We start from the raw sequence: 25,067 nt of genomic DNA, 5'->3' as shown, positions 1-25,067 counted from the left end.
TGAAACTACTCTTGGTTAAAGAAAAGGGAGTTTTGTGGTATTCTTACTTATACTCTATATACCACAAAGGGAACGGTGTTTACTGCAGGGGCTGGACTTGATGATGTGAGGCAGGGTGTCGGGTGCATGTACCTGGATAGTGGCATATACCTCACCTCACACCAGCTTGAGAACTGGACTACAGACACTTAGACAAAATGAAGAGGAGCCACTTTTTGGCCTAAAAACTGAGATGAGGTGGCTGAATTAATTAGTACAAAAGAAAATTTGTTCATGGTACATGTCAAATATCAGAATGTTTAAGTTAAACCAGGCTCACCCATCATAAGAACAACACGGCCATCCTCACAATTTCCGAAGCACTTTGGAGACTATTGTTTCCCCTCAATAACATAAATCCAGATGCTGAAGCCAGTCTAAGCCCTTTGGAAGTAAACGCTCACTGCCATTTCTCAGTTTGCATGCATTTTACCTTGAGTCCTGGTGTTGGTGACGCGCTGCCTTTGTCTGTGTTTTGTGGTGGTTGGAGAGGAACACTGGCCCTGCTGAGGGGCTGTCACCAACAGCCACATGTATGGCAGTGACCGATATGTGTGAGGAACGCTAGCGTTGGGAAATAGTTGACTTGCATTTCTAAAGTCATCCATTCTCATTTCAGTCTTGATGGTTCAGCTCCATCCAAAAGACCTTGTGAGAATTCGCACAAGTTTCATAATAATCACCGACGAATAATTCATATATGTTTTTAGACCTTCCATAAAGTTTAGGTCTGTGCGTACCTTCTGCAGGACAGAGGAAACGCATTCCCGTGACCAGGAGTCATACAGGAGTGTGTCATTCTTAAAAATCCAGCTGACTAGTACGTAAAGGCGCTTGGCTGCGATGCTGCAGAATCCGATCCCGGCTTCCTGCTCTCGAAGGGTCTGAGTAACACAGGATGACAAAAGGCAACGATATCTGCATGTTATTAAATGAGAACATAATACGCAGAAATTATTCAACACCTGACAAGCAACATTTATAATTTGGAAACCTGAGAGAGTTTCAGTAGAAAGGGATCTTTGTGTTACAGGAGGCTTTGCTGTCATTCAGCTGGAATATTGACAAGACCAAGATCTGAGGGACATTCCGAGTCCTTCGCCACAACTGGCATGTTTACAGCTCATACAAAGTCACATGACGCGATGTCTCATGCACATCGCCGTCTCTTCTGCAGAAACCACATCTCTGCAGCTTAATTTCCGTTGCAAACTGCCTCGACAAACAAGCTGGGTCACAAATAATCAGAAACTTAACTTAGAAAAAAAAATCAGTTAAATGACAAAAAACACCAGGTTCGCTGGGGATCTGTGTAGCAGCGCTGTGGTTTACCTGGGACCCAAGTCTCTTCCCTCATATTTCAAGCTCTAGGAAGGTTAGAATTATAGGGCCTCTGTGGCCCGGGGGAGTGGGATCCGTCCCTGTGAATGCCCAGAGTGATTCTACTCTGTTGGGCCCTTGAGCAAGGCCCATAACCTGCAATTGCTTCATCCTGGGTATGACGTTAATCTACATCCAGCCCTATAAAGTGCTCCTCCAACTTACAGGGAAAGACTTGGGGGTTGGTGGCAGGATTGGCACTCCAGCAACTGGAAAAAAAACTCACACTGGTCCAGCGGTCGGTGCCCAGCAGTCGGTGCCCAGCATTCCGTGCCCAGCGGTCGGTGCCCGGCTCTCCGGCCGCACAGACTATCTGTGACTCGCTTCCACATGACAGGAATCCTGCCTCCCACACTACTGGGACAAACAAAAGGCCACTATATACCTTCATTTCGTTCCCACCTTCCTTGAGGGAACACAAACGTGCTACCAGCAGGCAAATGTTCACGCTCAGTGATAAGGACGTGTTTCCAAGGCTACGGCTGGGACCTTCTGAGCTCCAAATGGAGCATGTCACCAATACATCTCCACCAGCTGCTTTGATGTGGGGGATCGACAGGCGCCGTGACTCCGAGGAACATGACGGGATGGGCCGTGGAGGCGTTTCACATCGTGCACGGCACTGTTCACTCATGCTCCAAGGAGTTCAAATAAAACGTGCTGCAACCGGCCTCTCTGTTCCGTGTGTGCGCCAGAATGACGGATCGCATTTCCAGCAAATCATGAAGGCTGCAGTATGTGTAAATCATTCTGCACCCCCTCCTCCTCTCTCACACACAAAGGCATTGTCTTCAGAAACACATTATCCCTGAATATGTTTCACAGTTGATGGTTTATCCTTGAATATTTCTTTAGTAAATATTTTAATGTGGGGATTTCTGCAACTTTAGAAGTTTGAAAGCTTCACTCACTGGATTTCTCCAAGCTACCTCACATTACTATTCAACCAAACAAAAAGGGCAATAGGATGTTAGGTTCAGGTGTGTGGAGTTTAAGTCAAGAGAGGTGATGCTAAGATTATACAATTCCTTGGTAAGACCCCATCTAGAATATTGTGTGCAGGTTTGGTCACCATACTTTAAGAAGGACATTTCTACCTTGGAAAGGGTGCAACGTAGGGCTACGTGAATGATTCCTGGTCATAGAGGAATGTCTTATGAGGAGAGGTTAGCTGAGCTGAATCTGTTTAGCCTTGAGCAAAGGAGACTAAGGGGGGACATGATCCAGGTGTATAAGATTCTAACAGGTCTAGATGCTGTTCAGCCAAATGGCTACTTCAATATTAGTTTAAGCACTAGAACTCGTGGCCATAAGTGGAAATTTAGTGGAAATTAAGTGGAACATTTTAAAATTAATTTGAGGAAGCACTTCTTTACACGGCGTGTAGTTAGAGTATGGAATAGTCTTCCTGTTAGTGTAGCCGCTGTAGCGCAAGTTAAACCTTGAGTTTCTTTAAATCACAGCTAGATAAGATTTTAGAGCTATTAGTTGAGTTCTCCCCAAACGAGCTTGATGGGCCAAATGGCCTCCTCTCGTTTGTAAATTTCTTATGTTCTTAACTTCTTTGGTATATGATGTTTTTTTGAAAGTCATATTGAGATTATCCAACACCAGTGGCAGACAGAGGCATTGTTCTGCGATGCCATCTTGTGGCTGATGCTGGCATTACACCCTGACTGTTGATATAGACGTAACACTTGTTGGATTACATTTTACATGTTTAACAGACGCTTTTGTCCAAAGCGACGTACGTGCTGTCAAGTAGTCGACTTGAGCTGAGCTGAGCTGAGCTTCCGATGTAAACCCAGGTACTAATGTAAGCACTAAGGTCATTTAAGGCCCTGAGTCTAGGGTTGCCACTTTCAATGCGAAGAACGACGGGACGATCTTGTAATACACTGGACGGGTAGCAACTCGAGGTCTTTGGTAGGAGGTGACGCCACCGTGAACAAACAAGCTAGTGAAAGCCGGTCCTTGGCTGGAAGCAGCCTGATAAGACTGAAGGTCACCTTTGGAGCCCTTTTGAGTACAAAACATCGGCACAGTCAGTCAGGTGCCCTGTCGCGGCACACCGAGGTCCAAGGATTTCTACAAAGCCGCAGGTAAACATGTCCATGATCCTTCCTGGAGTTCCATAGAAGTCGTCCCCAGTAGGGGTTTCACAGGAATCAGCTTCACGGCGATTCTTCTCACCTCTTCCTCGTTCCACCAGTTGATCGTTACCTGTGACCCTCAGCACGGAAAGCCGAGGGACACAATGGCACGTCGGCCAAGCTTAGCATCCCTGGAGGAACAGCTACGGTGCCCGGTTTGCCTGGAGTTGTTCACGGAGCCTCTGATGCTGCAGTGCGGTCATTCCTACTGTCGGGGCTGCGTCCGGTCCATGACGGCTGACCAGTTCGGGCAGCTACAGTGTCCCGTGTGCCGCAGCGATGTCGATGCCGACAGCCCCCCACTTAACGTCAGCCTAGCTCGCATTGTGGAACACCTGCAGGAGGCGAGCGGGGCGGCAGCCGCTGCGGCAGAGGGGGGAGCAGAACCAGAAACGTGTGTGGAGCACCACAACCCGCTCAGTCTATACTGCGAGGAAGACCGTACGGTCATCTGTGGTCTGTGCGGCAGCATCGGCGTGCACCGCACACACAAGATCACCCCAATCGGCAGCGTCTACAGCCACATGAAGGTAGCCCGACCCGCACATTCTCCCCCAAGGGTAAAAAAAAGTGCGTGAACCTCATACCCAAGGCACAGGGGTGCAGTTCAGCAATAAGCTACCAACGTCCTGCTGATAAAGGGCGATAAACCTTTTAAGTGGCGACAACGGAACAAAGTGGCTTCTCACATGATAGATTACATCATGGTCCAGCCTGAAACTGCCAATACTGATATTGCGACATTGAACGAGCCCGGTGTGGCGTTTCCGCTGCACTCTGTACGGGTACCCGCATTGATTCTAACCCTTATGCGCGCCGCTTTTTAGGAGGACATTTCTTCTCTGATGACGCAGCTGCAAACACAGAGGAAAAAACTGGAGGAGCAGATTTGCAAAATGGTTAACAACAAGTCACGCATCACTGTGAGTTATGCTGGTTTGTATGGCAAATATCACATGGGATTTCCATTTCTGGCCGTGATGTGTACCGTTTTGAAGGGATTTAGAATAACGAACAAAGTATCTCTATCCGTTGGAAAACCTAAATTAATTGCTAATTGAACTAATAGTCAAGTTTGCAGGCTGTGATCTGCCTGTACTGTATAGTATTTCTGAAAAACCGTGCTGTTCAAATGTATAAAATTACCAGAATTGTGCTGCATTTGGATGAGAGCCATCAAACATCAAACTGTTATGAGAAAGACATTTTTACATGGAAATGTGACATTTTTGAGGGGATTAAAAAAAGCATACATTTTTTTGGAAATTTTTTGCAACTTGAACACTTTACCACCCACCCCTATGCGGACAGAACGAGTCGGATGTCCTGAAGTGGGTGATCCGCAAAGAGTTCGGGGAGCTGCGGCGCCACCTGGAGCAGGAGGAGGCCGGCTTCATGCACAGGGCAGAGAGCACTGCTGCCGCCCTAGTGGCCGGCATCCAGAGGCAGGTGGAAGACATGACGCAGGTGTTAACCAGGTTCCAGAAGGCAGAGGAGATGCTGGAGGGGCTGAGCAACGAGAGCCACTTGGGCTTCATTACGGTTGGTGTCGGGGGTGGGGGGGTCATTCGCATGGAGCAGCCAAGATAAGAGTATTTGGCCGAGTTCTGAGACCTGCACTCTTTTACCACTATAACTAAAAGCTTAACGCTCCAAGACTGCAGGATGTGAGACATCAATCACTGCAAACCTAACCCTAAATTTGCTTCTTTCCATCTCTGTCAGAAATATGGATCCATTGCCCCGAAGTAAGAAACTTCTGTTTTTACAAATATATGTATACACACAGATACCATGTATAATAAAGTTACAATACTCATTACAGGAACACATCGCTAAAGGAGAAAACATTTTATTTTTTTAGATTAACACACAGAAAAACTTAAACATCTGGTCCTGAAGGAAGACAACTCACAGGTCCATGAGCTATTAGCGCTTAGCATGAGTTCACTCCACCCTGCTGTGTCTGACCAGGATCAGGGAGTGCCAGCTGAATGAGTGGAGAGAGGAGCGTGCCTATACCTCAGTCACATTTAAGCCTGGCTTCCACCATGACGACATCAAGATCTCCGTGTGGAAACGGCTGCACAGGAAGGTCCTACCGGGTAAGAGGGCATCTACACCACAGAGCCAGGCGAAGATTCAGTGAGCCGTACAAAGCGTTAGCAGACTGCTAATGACGGCCAAAATAACGCCTGATGAACCATACGTCGTATTTTTTTTAACCCTACTAGATGGTGCGCTTGGCTTGCTTTGGGGCATGTTTTAAGCCCTTTTTTGATTAGACAGCACCATCTAGTGGGGACAGAAAATTCATGACGCATTGTTTTGGCCATTATTACAGAGGACTAAAGCGCTGATAGCCTTGGCCTGCTCTTCCCCTCCAGCCCCTGAGAGCCTGAAGCTGGACCCCCTGACATCCCACCCCATGCTACGGCTCTGCCACGACTACAGGGCCGTGGAGTGCGGCGCCCTGCCTGCACAGATGCCCAACAATCAGGAGCGCTTCAGCTACAGCTACTGCGTGCTGGCCAGCCGTGGCTTCTCCTCGGGGAAGCACTACTGGGAGGTGGGCGTGGGGGCCAAGCCCAAGTGGCGTCTGGGGCTGGTCAAAGGCACCATCTGCCGTAAGGGCAAGTTACCCAAGAGCCCCGAGAGCGGCGTCTGGCTCATCGGCCTGAAGGAGGGCCGCCTGTACGAGGCCTTCGCCAGCCCTCGTGTGGGCCTGCCGCTCAACGCCCAGCCTGCCAAGATTGGGGTCTACCTAGACTACGAGAAAGGTGAGCTGGCCTTCTACAATGCTGACAGCCCCCAGGAGCTGGCCTTCATCTACAAATTCCAGGCAGATCTGCAGGGAAAGGTCTACCCGCTGTTCGACGTATGCTGGCACGAGAGGGGGGTCAACAAGCACCCCCTGACCCTGCTGCAGCCGCAGGCAACCAAATAGCTGAGGAGTTTGGAACTTTCTGGGCTGTTGTCTGAATCACAGTGCGTGACCAGTGTGGCCACTAGATGGCAGAATATCTATTGATAAAATAAGACGTGTGCGTGTATGTGTGGGGGGGGAATATTCGTATCAAATGCTAAAATTAATCCACACAAAAATAAGCACTTATTTACAAATGTTACCAATAGCAAAATACCAGTTTAAGGTATGGCTTTTAATGTTTCAGTTTGTTTACAGACTAAGACATAAGGACACTGTTTTAGACTGTCGAAATTAATAGTAAACAGACTGACTGATTAAAGTTCTTGCAGGACAGTTTTGTCGTGATTTGCATCCCTTTGCTGTTCACATTTTGGTCAGAACCACAATCCAAAGGAAAGGAATTCAGCAGCAGAATGTCCGGAACTTCAGTAAGGACCTCCCACCTTGCCAGAGTTATTGAGTAACATCTCCCAATCCTACCCCGAAATACCTGTGGGTGTCACACCTGAGAAGCAAGACTGTGCAGCAGCTGGCTTAAGAGGAGGTCAGGCAGGGCCTGTGCTGAGAGGCAGTGAACATGACCCGGCATGGTGTCTGTAACGGGGAGTCTCACAGCCCGAGGAAAATGGAACCAATGAGGTCGCAGCACAGGTTCTCATATGGCTATGTGGGCTTACATCACAGCTAAAAGCCAGGCAAACCGGTTGCTGATTTATGACGTTCGCAGGCACTACCAGCAACAGACATTCTTCATTTTGGTAGAAGCTCTACAACAGACCAAAGGCTGAAGCTTAATTTTTTAATATACACAACAGAAGCATTTTCTCATAAGCATCTCGCACCACACCGTGGAAATCTATTTACCCTGTTAATATAATAAAACCAACTGTATATTATCTGCACACACAGCAGGTAAAAACCTGTCCATTTAACAGAAGCTAGAGCAGGTAGCTTTAGTAACATTTTCACGGAGCTCAGCCCTCCCCAAGTGAATCCTATTTATAGTCGTGGAGGACTGCTTGTTAGGGCACAGCACTGACTCATTGCCAGGGTACTGTGCCTTTAACGAGTCACTCTTGTGCCCAGCAGCATGGTGAGCCTGAAACATCACCACGCCCCTCCTGCACACAAACATTAATTTTATGTTGCTCTTTGAAGGCTGCTGAACCAGCTGCATGCTGGTCCAGAAACCATCAACATGGCTATTTCCTGTCAACACGTTTTGAATAGCATGGATAAATGGTAAGATGACAAGACACGCTTGGCGGGTTAAGGCACCACACATTAACACACCTCACTCTGACGGTGTGCAGGGTTAGTGTCCTCAGCGCAGGAGAACACACACCCATGAGACTAGACTATGGTTCCAACTCAAGCTCTTCTCCGTACTCTTAGTTTAGGAGGCATTTGTGGCTCTTAGACCCCAGCTTGGGTAAAGCAGCAGTGGTCAAACCGAACGTTATGAGCCATCAGACGTCACCCTGCCCTCCCATAAACCTGATGAGTGATGAATGATAATTACCTACAAGGAAACAACCAACCTCAATGAACCCAAACAAAGTCTGATACTATAATCATGTACTAAACCATATAAGGTGCTATTCCCATCAAAGTGGAGCCAAGCCTTTAATTTCTAAGCGACTTACATTTTTAAGGAAGCAGGGTCATACAGTTATATAGAAAGTGAAGGCTTGGCTCATGGGGTTCATCAGAGAAGTTGCACTGCTGTCCCTGGGATTTGAACCAGCGACCTTCCGATCACAGTCACGGAACCCTAACCCACTGAGCCTCACACTACCCCTAGAATCTTAGCAAAATAAGTAAACACCATGAGTCATGAGATGGCTACCAGAGGTGCCAGTCTCTAGGGTCAGCTTTAAATGTTCAGACATGAGTGTATGGATCATGTACGTACACAGGTGATGTCGGCATCTGCAGTCAAAGTGCATAGACGCACACACACACGGGTATACACAGAAAGCGTAACCCTTAGTACAAGTCAACCTAAAACCAGCTCACCGATGCTTGCAGACAGAGCTCAATGCTGACTGAAAGGCCAGTGAGTGCAGCCTGTCAGAGGCAGCCACTCTGTACATTCAAGGCAAACCTAGTTGTGTGGAATAGGCCTCTATGGTGTACAGTGAACCCCTAAAATGGCTTCAAATGGCACTGTCAGTGGGACACACCAAGACAGGCATTATCGTTGGAGCATAACACACAGAAAAAATGCCCCTTTCTGAGGCGGTTTCCTTCGCAGGACCAGGCTATCCAACAGTCAGCTGACTATTTCACAAATCACCAGCAGGGGGTGATGCTGAGACCTGGGTCTGAGTTTCCTCCCATCTGGCGGCAGCGCTGTTGTTCTGGTGGCTGCTGGTCAGGACCCCCTAAAAGGCCACTGTAGCGTTCATGCATCGCTTCTGACCCAGTAAATACAGGAAGACCCTACTCTGCAGTATCACGGAAAGGTAAGGCAGTGCACACAGGCCCAGGGCGTGGAGTTACTGGAACACACCTTCCTCCACCAGTGCTCACTGGAAAACAGGGAGAGGTGGGGCGGCGTGGGCGCAGTAACCAGGAAGACTAGTTGGTGATTCGTTGAATTTCCTGGCCCCGCCGGCTGGTCAGGACCGGAAGACGTGCACGGCGCGCACCACATACTGCCGGCAGATGGGGCACTCGCTCATGCGCTTGCCACACTTGGTGCAGGTGACCATGTGACCGCATTCCAGAAGCACACAGTCGATGGGGGAGTCCATGCAGATCTTACACAGGTTCTCCTCCTGGCTTGGGGTGCCACTGGGGTCTGCTGGGGTGAGGGGAGGGGGGGGGGTTAGGGAGGTCCACAAGGGAGCACTACTGCAGCCAAAGCGGAACTACTCACCTGTGTCATTTCCCACTTGTGAAACTGTAAAAGGAAAAAAAAGGCAGCCTTAGGCAGTGTCGCACAGGCAAAGGACGCCCACCAGAGGGCCACAGAGACGGGCCTCTCACCCAGGTTCTGAAGGTCCTGCTGCTCCCGGTACAGCCGCCTAACCCTCTCCATCAACTCCCACTTCTCACAGCAGCCCTTATAGTCCACGAAGTTTCGGGCCAGGATCTCCTTCAGCTGCCGCACGCTGAGAGCCTCGATATCCTCGGGCCCGCTGAGGTCCGACAGCGAGGCGCGCCGTCCGGGGACACCAGCATCCTCTGAATCTAAAGACTAGGAGTCAGTTTGTTAGTTAGTTATGTTGACTCTTAATGCCATGGGTGATATTTGTTGCGAGAGTATATGGCCATTCAAACAGACGGAATAAACCAAAGGGTAAAAACTTCATAACTATAAAATGTCACAGACCCAGTAAAACAGTCTAAGTAAGATGCTAAAGATTAGCATTCAATAAAAAATAAACTTTAAAAAGCATCTGGCTTGACTTGACTTAATACCTCTTTTAAAGAGTCAGTAAAATGGTAACTCCACCTAAGGCAGGTAAAAGTACAATACAGTAAAACTGGTTTAACAGTTAAAGGAGTGTGATACGTAGGACATGCAAGTGGATGATCACCTAAGTAAAGTCTTGCTAGTAAGCCCAGTTTGCCCCATACAACACTGTGTACAGATGATCTGGTCCCAGCAATTCCTAAAATTAACTTTCAAGTAATGGACTTATTTCGTAAAGCTTGTAATTAACATTCATCCCATTCGGCTTACCATATTTTCATTATATGAGAAAAGAAAAGAGGTTTGAGTTCTGAAGGTGGTATTAAACTTAGTTGTGTATCGGAGCTCAGGGTTTTCTTGGCAGAGATGTCTGATTGCTCATTCCCAGGCACAACGCAATGACCTGGCACCCCAATGAAAATGTATACAGTATTTCTCTGTATCCAGGACTGTAACCTTACTTCATTTTTTTTTTTTTTTACAAATCACAGGATGATCCATCTTTAGACCCAGTAGCGTTAAATAAATCCTCTCTCTGTGGACTCGCCGGCTCCATTTTGCTTCTCCTGAGGCCTGTACTCTCGCTCATGGGTTCCAGCAGTCAAATGCAAGACTGACGTTTCGAAAACACAAGTAGGTTTAAAGCAGGGGCGTCAAACTGCAGTCCTGGAGGGCCGCAGGCCTGTGCAGCTTAGTTCTTTCCCTGTTCCACCACAAATGATTCAGCTCAAGAGCTGTGTGGTGATTAGCACAAGGAGTTGAATCAGGTGTGTTAAACGAGGGGAAACCCAAAAATGTGCAGGGCTCCGGCCCCCCAGGACTGGAGTCTGACACCTGCGGTTTAAAGCAATCAGCTGCCCCGCAGCAGTAGGGTCATGAGACAAGAGCACTTCTCTCTTCCAAGAAGCCACAAAGCCACCACACCAGTTCCACTGGCAGAGTGATCACATGACCCCCGAAGAGTAACCTCATGAGAGATAAGAGCAGCATTCAGGTGACTAATGGCGCGGGGACCGCACGTGAGCGGTGAGCACCTGTTACTGGGTGCGACACAGAACCCAGATGGAGTGATTCAGCACAGACGGAGACGTACGCAAACATGCCTGCACTTACTCAAATTCCCCAGGTCGTTATGGAATACCTGGCATTGCAAACAGTGTTCCTCTGAAGGCCCTCAAGTGTATCGGAACACCTCACTGAAATGGCCTTTTCACAGGCGTGAAACTCACTGGCTGCCGTTACATGAATGTGAGGTAGGTTTGGCCTGATGCCACATCCTGTTTTACAGGAAGCTCCAACCAGCAGATTCCAGTTTCACTCTGAATAAGATCATACAGTTGCCCCTCCCCCAAGCATCAGGTTAGTAAACACGCCTGTCAGCCACAGGCATCGATGAAGGCGCAAACCCTGGCGGTCACGCGGCAGAGGTCTGCGTCGGTCTTATCCACCACACCTTAGCAGTCTGTCTGTCAGGCCTGTATACCCACCCCTGCTCTTTGTATCACTGACGAGAGCCTCCTCTCGTTACTGAATGACCATAAGCCAGGAGGTAGAGCCACACTCCCCAAGCAGAACACAAGACTCTCGTTCGCTCTGGATCGTAGAAGAATCCTGTTGACCGAAGGTAACCATCGCAGATAGACTCTGCCAAAATTTCAAGACCAAGTTCAGCTGAAAAGCCACGCCCAGGTCCCCGAGACAGAGAGAGACCACCTACTCCCCGTGGCAGACACTGTCTGAAGACTCCAGAACCCACAAGCCTCACCTGGTTATCCTCCTGAGTCAGCGGCTCCAGGTCCATCTCTGTGGGGACATCTGAGGCTGGCGGCAGCAAGACCGGCGATGCAGGGGGGGGCACTGGGTCAGGTGTGGAGGGTGGGGCCGCAGTGGTCCCTGGCAGCGGAACATCCGGAGTGCTGGCAGGCGACCGATGACCCAAGACAAGGTCCACCAGCTCCTCCTTCTCACGGCACGTCTGGGTAGGGATGCCATGCAGGTGCAGGTAGTCACGCAGATCCTTCACCTTGAACTTCATGAGCTCGGCACGGTCCGGCAGGGCGCCATGGAAGCGCAGGCATGTGTGGCACAGCCTGGGGCCCTGTTCTGACTGCACGCAACAGCCGTCGCAGAAACTCTGCCGGCAGTCCACGCAGATGTGCTGTAAAGGGGAGGTCCAGTGTAACGGAACATGAAGGCCATGTCAACAGCAGGAACATCACACACATGCCCGTAACTGCTACAGTCGCAACCAAACAAAACAGGGGGCCACAGATTAGCTACTCTTAGAGGTCAGACAATTGGGGGAGGGGGGGCGAGAGACCTTAATCTATGCAAAACTGCAGACTTAACCATCATCACTCATCCTCTGACATAAAAAGAGTCTACCTCATAAGATGTGTTCTAATACATTCCTGGGGGTTGACACATGGGGGAGGGGGTCAGGAAAGCCACTGGGGGCAAGGTCACTGGTGGATTATGAGTCAGCTTATACAGACCAGGAGAAAGGCACACATGTCAAGTCCAGGGTATCACCAAGACAACCAAATGGTTAACCGTTTACAAGAGTTTCAAATTCCAGTATTAATTACCTTTATAAATGCCTTTTTCTGCCACCCACCCCCAAAGCATAAACGCTGACATAATGTGACACCTATTCAGCCAAAGAAGTCATCAGGCTGTCTCAGGAGACTGGCACCTTGGGCAGTCATTACCTTCCTGGTTAAGGTGCTGAAGCGCCCTCTGCAGGCCTTGCAGATGTGGTCAGAGGCCGATGGTGAGGGATAGCCAGTGTAGCTGGAGTTGGCGTAGGCCTCTGGTCGGGCGCTACCTCTGTCTTCCACTGTGGTGGAGTCCAGGCAGAACCAGTTACAGCAGGAGGACCACATGCTCCCACCTGCTGACACAGAATGGATGGCTCACTGCACGGGGATAGGAGAGGGCGAGAACACAAGAAAAGGACTTGCAAGAAGGTGCAAATGAGACTAATATGTAACGCATCATCAAACATCACAACAAACTACACATATGGCAGGACCCTGAAATAGGAATCATGCTTTTTGCTCCAGATGCAGGTTTTACCAGTAAACGTGCAAAAAAAAATACAAGCACTTTAGCCTAGATTCTCCCGCAGCTCACTAGTACAAGGGCAACTACAGGCAAGAGTCCACTATGGAGATCTTCTGCATTCTGTCCACTGGATCTTGGCTGCAGATATAGAGCTCACATCATTAATTTAGAGCTGCCACACAGGTCGATCCTCCAAGGCCGGGCCGGGCCAGGCTGGGCGGTTGGTCTCAGAGATATCTCATCTCTCCATATGCAGAAGCAAGACATCTCAATTAACCAAACTGTTTATGGTATCTTGAACTTTCTGAACGTTAGATTTGAACAAGCAATGACAGAGGCAAGGTGAAAAATACTTAAAAAAAAAAAAAAAAAAAACGAAACATCTTTTGAATTACGTAAAAAAAGAAACAGGAGAAGTGAGGAAACAGGAAATTCCTCAAGTAATGTTCTGACTTGGACATTTCACCATCAGGGACAAATCATACTCATGGTCTTTTCACTTTCCAATTTCTGGACAGGTGAACTGCTACATTTCAAACATTTTCAGAAGTTTAAAACCCTCTGAAGTGCCCCAATTTAAAGATTTCTGGTTCACGTCATACAATAAGAGTCTTCTTATTGTATGTCATCTTGCCTTAAATTATGCTGGACAATTCAGCCAAGCAAAAACAAAAATAGACGCATTTACGTTGACTGTAAAGGTTGAGTGAAAAGCCAGCCAGACACACCCAGGGAACAGTGTTATGTCAGATTGTTTACATTCCTGTTGTGAGGTATGGCTCTAGTACCACATGCTCATGCTAATTTCACAAGCACTAGTGATGAGTGGGAAATACCTCAGAAGTCTCAACATGACCTGACACTGAACAAATTAAGCCATTAAAACGAATAATGATTTTGAAACAGGAGTGTGGCTATTGGTGAGGCAAAGCCCACTTTGAATTTACAGAATGAGATTTCCCCACTTCATAAAAAGGAGTAATTGACTCCGTATAGCATAAGGCCTCAGACACAAAATTCAATTTTTAACCGAACTGCGAGGTTATTTGGTGTATACTGATTTTAAGTCGCCTCTACACAAAATCAATGACAACGGATCAGTATCATTTAAGCTGAACACCTTCAGGTTACTAGTTACCACGGCAGGTCTATAAGAATACGTGTACTGGTAACCACGTACACTGTTTACATTCATCTCTATGAAACACACACCGTGGGTGAGACCTCTGACACAGTACAATGCGGGATCAGCTCGGTCATTCAAGATTACCGGCGCTGTTTTTACTGTCATTACATGTAATGCTGGACACACACGTACCGGTCAGCTCCACCATTTTACACAGAAAAAAATAGTATACAGGTATCTAAAAATACAGACTTTAGAGGACTTAAGCGGCTCTCAAATGACAAGTAAAATCACGCAGAAACCGATGGGAGATACATGGCATACACAAAATGCAAACTTTACTTCTAGAGCACATTTAGCAATCTAAGCTTTCCAAAGTGCTGTACAAAACTATCACAGACAAAACAACAATACGACAATCACATAAATAGTGTCAATTCAATGGAACCAACGAGGACTAAACTATCAAGTCAGAACTCCTGGAGGGGCGAATATCCACCCAGCCGGAAGCACCAGGACACGGGCGGTGCTGTCGGCGCACCTGGCTCGCCCCACAGCGGCTTTATTCCGCATAAACTCACTCAGGTAAGTCCCGAAGCATAAAGCCCGGAAAAATAAGAGCCTTGGCTAGCTCACCTGCGGCTGTCTGCCCTGGCCTCACACACTCACCTCAGCACCGATCCAGCGCAGGATGACCAGTGTTAAAATAAGCGGGAAGTTGGGTTAACTTCCAAAGTTATCCTGAAAAAGTACGTCCACAAACCAAGCTGCGCTCAGCGACTCGCTACCGACATAGTTCTACTCGTACATCCACAACTCTAAAAGTCCTCTGGGGCGCCGCGTAAGCGATACTTTGTCGAAACTTTAAACCCAGTTCCACTTCGGCCATGAGAAAGTATCCGGTGAACGGACAAACTGAATACGAAATACGCGGAACCAAGCCTAAAAGGGCCCCAGGTGAGAAAGAACGAACACGGACTAAATTAACGTCGAGCGGCTGCCCCCTTCCTGCGGCATCTCTTCTCCCAAACTCATCCACCCCGACCGCCGTTTCGAGCCTAGGAACGCGCACGCAGTGGCGGACGCGCGCACGCACGCAGTCGAGCTCTTTCATAAACAGCAACAGCGGCCACCTGCATGCAGCAGCCTTCGTTCACGCATTAGCACGGAGTGCGCCGACACGGCGCAGTCATTCATATATCGCAGCCGAGACTGTTTGCGACGTTTTGTAGGTTAATAGCATAATATGCAGGACAGTTACTCGGATATCATACACTCTTAGCTATTAATCTTTGAACTTTTTTCCCTTTTAAGCCGTAGCTTACTTTTTAGACCATAAATGTTTGCCGATAAGAATAATCTTCTAACCCCGCTACAGGTCCCAGTTCATGGAGGGTATACTTTAAGTGCAGCTGTAATGCATTACCTAGAATTGCAGTAACATGTAAAATCTGGTTTAATATTATCTTTTTCGTTTTAAATGGGAAGCAGTTTCACCAATATCATATTGGATTCACCTTAAAGTTCTGTCAGTTTTGTGAAACGCATGGTGCCTAAACACAATAACACTGCAGATAACCCACTTCAGTCTTGAAGAGCAGTTTTGATGGGGGTGTCACTGGTCTTTTTTAGCCAAAGCAAGATGTAAGCAGCACTTCTGACAACCCACTATTTGGCCTATTTGAGTGACCTGCATTTATTGCACTGCATGCTAAAATCTTAGTATCAGCTGTTTAACATTTAAGGTCCATTCCCATTGGATAAACCATGATTGAGGATTTTTACATTTTTGCCACTCAACTTGGGCTACAGCTGAAAACACTGAAACTCTTACTGCTTACAGTGGAAGAGCCTCTGATGGTGATTTTAAGACTCTTAAGAAAGATAGAAATCCATTAATCCAGAATATTCCACAGGAACACATTCACCCCCCATTCTCACAGCATAGAATCCCCCCCAAGCCCGTAGTAGTTCAACTCCAAGACAGTTAAACATCAGGATACAGAAGACCTTTGTACCAAGTAGGAAGGTTTACGGTTAAAGTTTGTATTTAACTGTGTCCTCTGTGATGTCACTATACAATTTGTGCACCTACCTTAGCGGCTTCCCATGCCGGTAAACTCATTTTCTGAAATTAAATGCGGAATTTCTCTGCAATTTTCCAAATTGTGATGGGATCTGTGAAAATGAAAGGGCATTTCCAGCTGCTTTTTGGTTGAGGCATCTGAATGCTACTACTACATAACGGCGTGGCAACAGGTCAAAAGCTAGAGCTCAGATGATGGAGATGATCATCACCCACCATTAGCATAAGTCTGGAAAATAGCTTCCTAATAATGAGTCATAGGGGAAAGTTTTCAAAAGCAGTCATGTCACATAAGCCAGACGTCATATGAAAGCATGGCTTTAGATCAATATGATCAGGCTCAGTCTTTCCATAAACTCAGGAGGTTTGCTGTGAGTTAAAACATGAAACAGACGGGATAGATATACATACAATACTTCAAATGGTTTCAAATACCAGGAGAAAACACCACTTTCTATACAATCCCAGAGGAGAAATGGGGAAAGAAACAGGCAAAATATAAGCCCGACATTTATATTCATTGAAAACAACTTTGGAAAGCAATTTTAACAGATTTATTGCCAATATTACATTTTAATGACAGGATTTAGTGAGGAATGTCTCACCTCTGACAACCTAGAAGATCCATGGGCCATTCTGAGCCAGAGAATCGTGCTTCGTGGCCACTAAAATGCCCTCAGTTCAGCACATATCAAGACAGAACAAATGCTGCTTTGAATCCCCCCCCCCACCCAGATCATTTAAACACATTAAGAACTGTAAAATGATTTTATTGCCATAAACCATATAGGAAACAAAAACTGATTTATTTCTTCAGTACAGTAAGAAAAAGGTGTTTTACACAGTTACACCCAGTAAAATGGACAAAAGTCAAAAAAGACTGGTTTGTTGATATAAGTGAAGATTTTTCTTCCTATGATTTTCTGCAAGTCTAAAGTTCACATGAAGCTGATCAGTTTGAGTGCGTCTCTGCCCTGGTGTATGGAAGTTCAAATAAAATGCATGTCAGCCGGGTTCAGACTAAGCAGGTACCTGGGCACCAGTACTGCATGTGCCAAGCTCTGTGAAGATGCTCACCTCCAACAGCCTCTTAGTCATAAATATCCAAATTCTACGCATGGATTTTTCAGGTGAAAAGGAAAACAGGTGCTGCTCTTGGCATAGTGGCAATTCCATATTAAAGACATTGGAATTTCAACCATCTAAAATCTCACACACACATATCCCTCCTGAAATAGCAAGGAGGAGAGCAAAGAGTAGGGTTAATAAGGGGACCATCATGGTACAACACAGCGTTTCCCAATCCAGTCCATGGGGACCCGCAGACAGTCCACGTTTTTGTTCCCTCCTATCTTCTAGTAGGGAGCAAAAACATGGACTTTCTGTTGGTCCCTGAGGGCCGAGCTGAGAAACACTGCTATAAACACAACAGGAGAGGAAACAGTTTTACACAAAAAAAAAAGGCAACATAGTCAATCTGAAGCCAATGTCCAACCAGCTTGTTTTCACCATAGACCCTGCCCTGCCCCTACTCCCTACCAGTTGGACGTGGGCGCTTGTTGAGTGGCTGAACAGGGAGGGGGAAATTATCCCCAGCCCCCAGCCCACGCTGCCTTTCTTTGGGACGGGTCTCTGAATGTTTTTTGGTGAACAAAAGCAGCAGATCCAGCGTGGCCTTCCTGAATAAGCAGCCTCACTGACTTATTAGTTCTTAAAAACAAACAAACAAGAACAAAATTAAGAGCAATGTTCAGCAGCGGAAAGGTGAAAATGCAGGATGATTTAAAAGCTAACAAGGCAAACAGGTCATTACTGAACATGACTGCGCTAGCAGAGGAATTCAAAGGTCTGTTAACACACCAGCTAGCAGGAAGTTGCTATCAGGGATATTTTTTGTTAAAAGAAAAACAACAACAAAAACAATCCAATGTGTGGAATGCATATCTTTAAATAAGATTGTATCATTCATGAATATTATTGACTCCTTTAGAAGTCTGCTCACATCAGAACTGACCTTTGAAAAGTCCAATATTTCAGCACATGGAAAAAAAAAAAACTCAAACTGAAAAAGCAATGAGTTGAAACCCCCAAACTGCGAAGCCACCGGTCAGATGCCTGACTGATCCTAGACAATCCTAGTGACGACTATCCCTTCGCAGATCAAGACTTTAGCCAAGAGCAGCTTGATTTGTGTAACTTTCTGAAGATTAATTATCCAGCCCTGATATAACAGGACAAAGCGGGCGCTAATTACAGGGAAACAGGACAGAGTATACAGGAGAGGGGATTAAACACAAAAGTTAAAACCTGTTAACTGCTGACATGCATTGCTGGGCTGCTTGCGTGTTCTATTTTTTGAATGCATCAGTTTGACCTTGAAGGGCTTTAGCTCATCTAACAGGTAGGAATAACAGGTGGTAGCGCCTCCTGCTGGCATGACCAGCCCATCCCACGGCCTCCCCCCCCCCCCCCCCCCGGATTCCCACACTCTTAGTCTTTCTCTTTGGGAATTACCTCCTCCCGGGGTTTTGCACCGCCGAAAATGGCAGAATTGGGGTTGGCGACTTGGTTGAGGGGCCCAGCCACAGTGCGTGGTTTCAGCTGTAGCTTTGGCCTCTGTGCCCGTTCCTCTGTGGAAGCAAAGAGGGAGCTGAATGAGTGCAGAGCACAAAGACGCTGGCAGCATAAGGTTAGTTATGGCGACTGAACGTCATGCCAGCAACTAGGGCTGTACTCAGGCAGCACACAGACACGTACATCAGGTCAGTTAAGAGATGGGCTACAACATCATGGGAGGTCTAGAGGGGACTTTTGTCCAAAGTGACATACAAGCAAGATACCGAGTCAGAGTTAGGCCTGAGTCACTGGAAAATGACCCAAAAAAAAGCTCCAGACCTTATCGTTTTTGAGTTTAACCTACTGAGGTTGACACTGATCCCTTTTGCAATCGGGTGTAAACAAACAGCAGCAAAAAACAAGCAAAGTTATCGACCATCAGAAGGCTCCCTGAAGTCCAAGGAGCCGCCGCGGAGAGGTCCATCTCTGTTGCGGCCCATCCCTCCGGAGCCCCCCCCTCTTCTGTCTCCGGGGCGACCACCCCCTCGACTCTGCCCACCCATGAAGTCATCATCTCTGAAGCCTGGGTGAGAGAGCATGAGAGGAAGTGAGGCGACGGCCCTGCCAAACAACCGGTTGCTGAAGTCGTGTAGGATGAGAAATTGTGGGGACTCAGTACTCTGCAGCTATGGGTCTCTCTGAAGGAGCGTGGAATCGACATGCTCACATTTACAATAAATACGGAGACTGCAGCAGCAGATGAGTGAAGATTGGAGACAGTAGTTTATTAGGAATTGATGCTCACCCACTACCAAATGACATGTGTACACGCGCACGTACAAGCTTGCAGCCAGCTAGGCAAATGAAAGACAAGGCACGGCATACCTCCTCCAGAATAGTCGTAGTCATCTCTGGAATCCCGTCCCCCTCCTCTGGAGCCCCGTGAAGCACCACGGCCTGAAACGCACAGTAGCAACTAAAGACAAGGGACAGCTGCTGACTGCCACCTGCTGGTTTATGTGTATAAATGCAACTTTATACAGATTACTAACTTTTGGGTGTCATAAAATGCCTCATTAATATTTTGGCCATTCTACTAATCTGCTTAAATTGTAGGCATAAATAAACGTCCACAAAGTACTGAAAAGCTGGCATCCAGCCAAATGTTTCACCAGCCATCTGAAGCCCTGGTGATTATTGTGCACGTGCAATATAATATTGACGCGATATCGCCCAGCCCTGATCTCTTGGTTTAATACGCCTTCCTCACTTCACATTGAAGCTCGAACAGTCTCATACAAAGACACCCAAATGTTCCTTTAAAAACACCACAGAATACCATCATGTCCATGTAAACCAGACAATAACAGCATAACTCCAAGCACACCACCGACTACCTTGGCAGGACCTTGCCACGCAGTGCACAGGACATACCTCTTTCATCCTGTCTTCTAAACCCAAACCCTCCACCCTTCTCCTGCCGACGACCCTCTGCAATGTCCACCCTCAACGACCGATCTCCAAGGAGCTGTGAAAGAAGAGAAACTTAAGGTTATGGATTTGGTTTGGGAAGGGCTTTGGGAGTCAAAGCAGGTTCTTTAACAGAGAAGCACAGAGGAGCAACATGAGGGAAAGACTTACAGCGCCGTCAAACGTTAAGGCTTCTTTTAGCGATTCCAAGTCGTCAAATTCGACGTAACAAAAACCTGGAGAAAACAAAATGACCCACATTTAAAAAATGGCAACTTCTCCGGGAAGGAGGGCAGGGTCTCCACAACTGAAGTGAAACGGATGACCTAATGGATGATGCTGACACAGCAAAAATTGAAAGACATTAAAGCCTGAATATTCTGAGGACTTTGCTGGACATTTAGCTTCCGGTGCAGGAATCTGCAGAATTTTACCAGCTAAACAGACACAGATTCCTAGAGCAACGGCCCTTACCTTTGAACTTGTCAGTTTCTTTGTCTCTGACCAGCCGCACGCTCCTGACATTCAGCTCTTTGAAGATGGCGTCTATGTCGCCTTGCACCGTGTTGAAAGGCAGGTTGCCCACGTAGGCCGTGAACGGCGGTTCAGTCGGCAGCTCCTTCTGCTTACGGGGTCCTCCAGGCCCCCCTCCACCACGTGGCCTGTAGTGCAGGGATATGTGGCGTGAGCCCAAAGCAGACAAGGCCCTGTGCTCACTTAACATTCTGCGTCACGTTCTGTATTACAAAGGGGGATTTCCTGCTTCCTGCTGCCCAGGCTACCTTAAATCTCAAGTTATCCGGCTAAGCATTCATTATTGCATTGTGGTACAGACCCGAGACCAGAGAAGTGGCCAGGGGCATAAAAGTGGCCATCAAATCTAAGGTAAGAGCCTTCAGTTTGCATAGTGAAAGTGCGATTTTGGGTTATTCTCCAGTTTGCTAGACTGACACTGGTCATAACCACAGGTCACACAATGCGCAGAATATGTCACAACACTCCCAGCGCTGAGAAAATTAAGGGCGCTTTTCCACTGCACCAGGTACCGTATTTTTCCTATGGTACTTTAACCTCGTGCTGCGATGTCATTTGGCGCTGGTACCAGTTTTTTACACCAGTGGAAAACCAGCATATTTAAGTACCATACTTTCTAAGTACTAAGTACCAAAAGCACAGTACCTGGTGCAGTGGAAAAACAAAGGCACGGTGTATTAGCTCCGATGTTTACTTGCTCATACAGAATGCAAAGATGAACCCACTAGGAACAGACACATGTACAGAATAAATCGGACAAATTATATAATTTATCCTTACATAACGTTATTGCATAAATTTCTCTAAAACACAATGATGCACTTTTAGACACTAGTGGGGAAAAATATACGTAGAAATAATATAAGGGGACTTTACGCATACATAGAATCAGTTTAAATTCACCGTCAGATAAGATAAAATAAGATAAAACTTTTATTGATCCCACAGTTGGGAAATTTGCATCGTTCCAGCAGGAACACATGGGTTTTTATCAAGAACATACTTATTTGAAACCATTTTTGTTATTTGTAATTCGGTTACACTAAAAGTCCTGAAAAAATGCAGATTACAGATCAGACATGCACAGCGCTCAGAGATCTTTAGCCATGTGAGCAGGTGCCTTAAGTGTCATCAGCTCACCTCCCACGCCTGCTCACGGCGAGTGGCAGACTGCGGGCATACCTCTGTCTGTAGCCCGTTAAAGAATAAAAACAGTCGCGCGATGCTACCTAGACGTCCAAAGGTAGAATCCTATTCACAGCTACAGCCCAAGGGCTCGCAGACCACCCTGTCCCAAATCCCTAAACGGAGCGGGGGCGACCATCTGAATCCCCCTCCCCCTCCATGTGCTACGCGGTCCCCTGGCGCCAAGTGCCCTGCTGGCATCCCTCGATTACAGACAGAACACCCTTCACCTGAACTGATAACCTAAACGTATCGAATAAAGATTCATGTTAATATGAAGGAAGCCTCCATTCATCGACGCGGATTCCCCCAGCCGGCTCCCATCCCTCCGCTGATGTGACGGGGCCTGGCCACTCCACACCGCCGGCACATCAGTTTCCACGGCCCGCTGCCGCGCTAGGCCACGGCAAACCTCTCCACAAAATATCCCAGCCGTCTCGGACCGCTTGGACACTCTCTTACCCTCTGCCTCCGCCGAAACTCCCGTAAGCACGGTCTCGGTCGTCATAGTTATCGTAGTCCGCCATCACAGCGCCCGCGGTCCAAAGAGAAAGAAGGCGAGCCGTCGAGGGCCACGAAGGACCTCCGATATAGAGCCTGAGGTCTGCCCTCGGTGCGCCTGATTGAAAATATGGCAGCGGCGCCGGGCTGCAACAAGTTAGTCAGTGAAGTAGAGAGCAGACTTAATTAATGCAGCCAAAAATCCCGAAAACGGGCTGCCTCGGATGCTTGGGTGATGTTATTAAAAATAACACCACCCTTCGCTTTAGCTTTTATTGTTTAGAATAAATCCCAGCCGGACGGCACATGCTCAGCCCGTTTTGGCATCAGGTTATGCAGTGTCTTCACACGCCCATCATCGCGGATAAAGCAGATTTCCGTGCCGCCCAATGAACGCCGCGGATCGTGTCAGCACTCCTTGTGTTGACAGTCACACTGATACAATCAATAAATTACGCCTATACACTTTCGCCAATTTCTAATGTTTTTATGTTATTAATAAACTCACTGACGTGAGATTGTTGTTTATTTTGCTAGGACATTATAGTGCAACTAATTAAACATGTTTATTTTATTTTAAATGCACAAATGAACAATAACAAACTTCCTGTCCTCCGCTACATGAGATGACCCAGTACATGGGTAGGCGACTGGATGATAGATGGACAGATGAATATATAGAATTTCCATGCTCTACAAACATAGAGGATATAGCTGCAAACAATATTATAAAACGTCAATAGAATAGCTTTCCACCATTTAAGTATAGAACAGTTTCGGCCTGATAACGGGCGCACAATATATGACACATCCTCGTCGCTAAAATCTTCTCAGCATCAGACGTGTGCGACAGATGTGTTGCACACGTTTGACTTACCGTCTTACTTCCCTGACAGGCGTTTGTAAGTGTACAGGAGGGGGTAGGGCCTACGGCATAGTTTGCTTTTTCTACGAAAATATATATTTTTTTATATTCACTGAAATGTCCAAATAGGCGCTACATAATAAAAACGTGTGATTAAATGTATATACAATGCCATAATATGGTAATAGAACAACTCAGTTTCTGGAAAATCTAATCATGTTCTCTTCAACAGTTAAGCTAAAATATGTCATATTTAACATTTTCTTCTGTACCTACCGTGTCAGACAAAAATTCTGGTAGCGAATATGCGCTATAATAGCTTATGATCATTTTAAACAGACTAAAGTTTTACGTTCACGATGCTCTAGATGGCAGAAGAGCGCCACGACTCATCATGTGGTTGCAGCAACACAAGCTTGTACCCCACTCCTTACTCCCAAAATAACCGTGCCTAACTCCCCGTGGACTGCATGGAAACCAAACCAATAAATTTACTTACGGAGAACTAACGGAAGAATGCAGCTCCGACTCCGACGTCTTTTATCTTTCGCTATAATATGTAATACGTTTTTACAGAGAGTTTACAGAGCCCTATATTTATTAAATAATCTGCGTTATATTTTAGCATTCTTGAAAAATTCTTCGAGGGATCAATCGCTATTAATCTACATTAGGTGATAATTTAAACTTTAATTAAAGCCTTACATACTAGTATGTGGTTTATTAATTCAATTTTTTTTAGATGAGTTGAGAGAGCAAAACCGTTACAGACAGTTGTGAGAGATCCCTGATTACCATGCCAACCAAAGGTCTGGTGGCGAGCTTCAGATGACATGTCTTTTTATGGTTCACCTAAAGACAGAGTGATGGCTCTGAGGCTAGAGATCTGTGTCATTAACTGCAAGGTTGCTGGTTCAAATCCTGTGAATGCACAGAGTGATTTTACTCTGTTAGGCCCTTGAGCAAGGCCCTTAACCAGCAATTGCTTCCTCATGGGTATGATGTTAATCTACTTCTAACCCTCCCTCTTACTGGGAAAAACTTGGGGGTTGGTGGCAGGATTGGCACTCCAGTCACTGGAAAAAAACCTCACACTGGTCCATTTTGACTAGTGTGGTGCTGAGATATCACCTGCCACATGGCTGCACTCAGGTTCTCATCCCTGAGGTAGTTTGTTGTGTGGTGGGTGTGGCAAAGCACTGTAATCACGTTTATTTTATTTTAAATGCACAAATGAACAATAACAAACAATAACAATAACAATAACAAACTTCCTGTCCTCCGCTACATGAGATGACCCAGTACATGGGTATCTCCATCCTTACCTAAAGACCTTGAATCTCCAGGGGATGCCATTCCACATCAGCACGTTTGGGATGTCCTAATTTATAAGAAATGCCAGTTTCCAAAGACATGACCATAGTAGAGACATATTCTGTTCTTGCATTGAGAGAATAACACGGTAAGTTGGAAAGGCAGATTCAAACACGATAGTGCTTATGCTGACCTCAGCCTAAACCAGGGGTTTTTCCATAGTGTTCAGCCTTCATATCTTGTTATTTTGGCTTAGCCAGGTGGAAGACTTCAGTGAGACTCTCTGATTGACAGTGAAGCTTCTTCGTACTGGTAAGCACAGACTTGCAGAACTTGAGGGGAAAATATCACAGTATAGCCCCCTTTGGCTGCAGTTTTATTTTAAAAAAGACCTTCCATAGCTGAAAAATATGGCAGCTAGGAGAAGGTAACCTAATGC

General features: G+C 46.7%; 3 protein-coding genes across 7 annotated transcripts; 1 reads left to right on the top strand and 2 right to left on the bottom strand.

The window, feature by feature from the left end:
• The first annotated feature begins 3,160 nt into the window (after positions 1-3,160).
• Positions 3,161-6,519, top strand: LOC111841484 (E3 ubiquitin-protein ligase TRIM50). 2 transcript variants are annotated; one of them, XM_023807247.2, is made up of 7 exons: positions 3,161-3,521; positions 3,632-4,102; positions 4,400-4,495; positions 4,884-5,114; positions 5,298-5,320; positions 5,547-5,677; positions 5,960-6,519. In XM_023807247.2, the coding sequence occupies exons 2-7, from the start codon at positions 3,677-3,679 to the stop codon at positions 6,517-6,519; spliced, it is 1,467 nt and encodes a 488-aa protein (XP_023663015.1). In that variant the 5' UTR covers positions 3,161-3,521; positions 3,632-3,676. The 2 variants fall into 2 exon arrangements, with proteins under 2 accessions (XP_023663015.1, XP_023663014.1); XM_023807246.2 differs by having other exon boundaries at positions 3,161-4,102.
• Positions 5,409-15,214, bottom strand: rffl (ring finger and FYVE-like domain containing E3 ubiquitin protein ligase). 3 transcript variants are annotated; one of them, XM_023807249.2, is made up of 7 exons: positions 14,787-15,214; positions 13,149-13,235; positions 12,637-12,818; positions 11,691-12,083; positions 9,496-9,706; positions 9,386-9,409; positions 5,409-9,310 (listed from the first exon to the last, which is right to left on the bottom strand). In XM_023807249.2, the coding sequence occupies exons 3-7, from the start codon at positions 12,808-12,810 to the stop codon at positions 9,126-9,128; spliced, it is 987 nt and encodes a 328-aa protein (XP_023663017.2). In that variant the 5' UTR covers positions 12,811-12,818; positions 13,149-13,235; positions 14,787-15,214; the 3' UTR covers positions 5,409-9,125. The 3 variants fall into 3 exon arrangements, with proteins under 3 accessions (XP_023663017.2, XP_023663016.2, XP_023663019.2); XM_023807248.2 differs by lacking the exon at positions 13,149-13,235 and having other exon boundaries at positions 14,787-15,211; XM_023807251.2 differs by lacking the exon at positions 13,149-13,235 and having other exon boundaries at positions 5,409-9,307; positions 14,787-15,211.
• A 1,529-nt stretch (positions 15,215-16,743) lies between these two features.
• Positions 16,744-22,768, bottom strand: eif4h (eukaryotic translation initiation factor 4h). Of its 2 annotated transcripts, XM_023807325.2 has the most exons (8): positions 22,411-22,764; positions 20,704-20,891; positions 20,401-20,465; positions 20,194-20,287; positions 19,645-19,716; positions 19,196-19,342; positions 18,718-18,833; positions 16,744-17,913 (listed from the first exon to the last, which is right to left on the bottom strand). In XM_023807325.2, the coding sequence occupies exons 1-8, from the start codon at positions 22,473-22,475 to the stop codon at positions 17,908-17,910; spliced, it is 753 nt and encodes a 250-aa protein (XP_023663093.1). In that variant the 5' UTR covers positions 22,476-22,764; the 3' UTR covers positions 16,744-17,907. The 2 variants fall into 2 exon arrangements, with proteins under 2 accessions (XP_023663093.1, XP_023663092.1); XM_023807324.2 differs by lacking the exon at positions 16,744-17,913 and having other exon boundaries at positions 18,694-18,833; positions 22,411-22,768.
• Positions 22,769-25,067: the final 2,299 nt, after the last annotated feature.

The sequence above is a fragment of the Paramormyrops kingsleyae genome, chromosome 17 (assembly GCF_048594095.1).
Source record: "Paramormyrops kingsleyae isolate MSU_618 chromosome 17, PKINGS_0.4, whole genome shotgun sequence".
NCBI lineage: Eukaryota > Metazoa > Chordata > Actinopteri > Osteoglossiformes > Mormyridae > Paramormyrops > Paramormyrops kingsleyae.
This window is presented reverse-complemented; position numbering and strand designations above follow the sequence as displayed.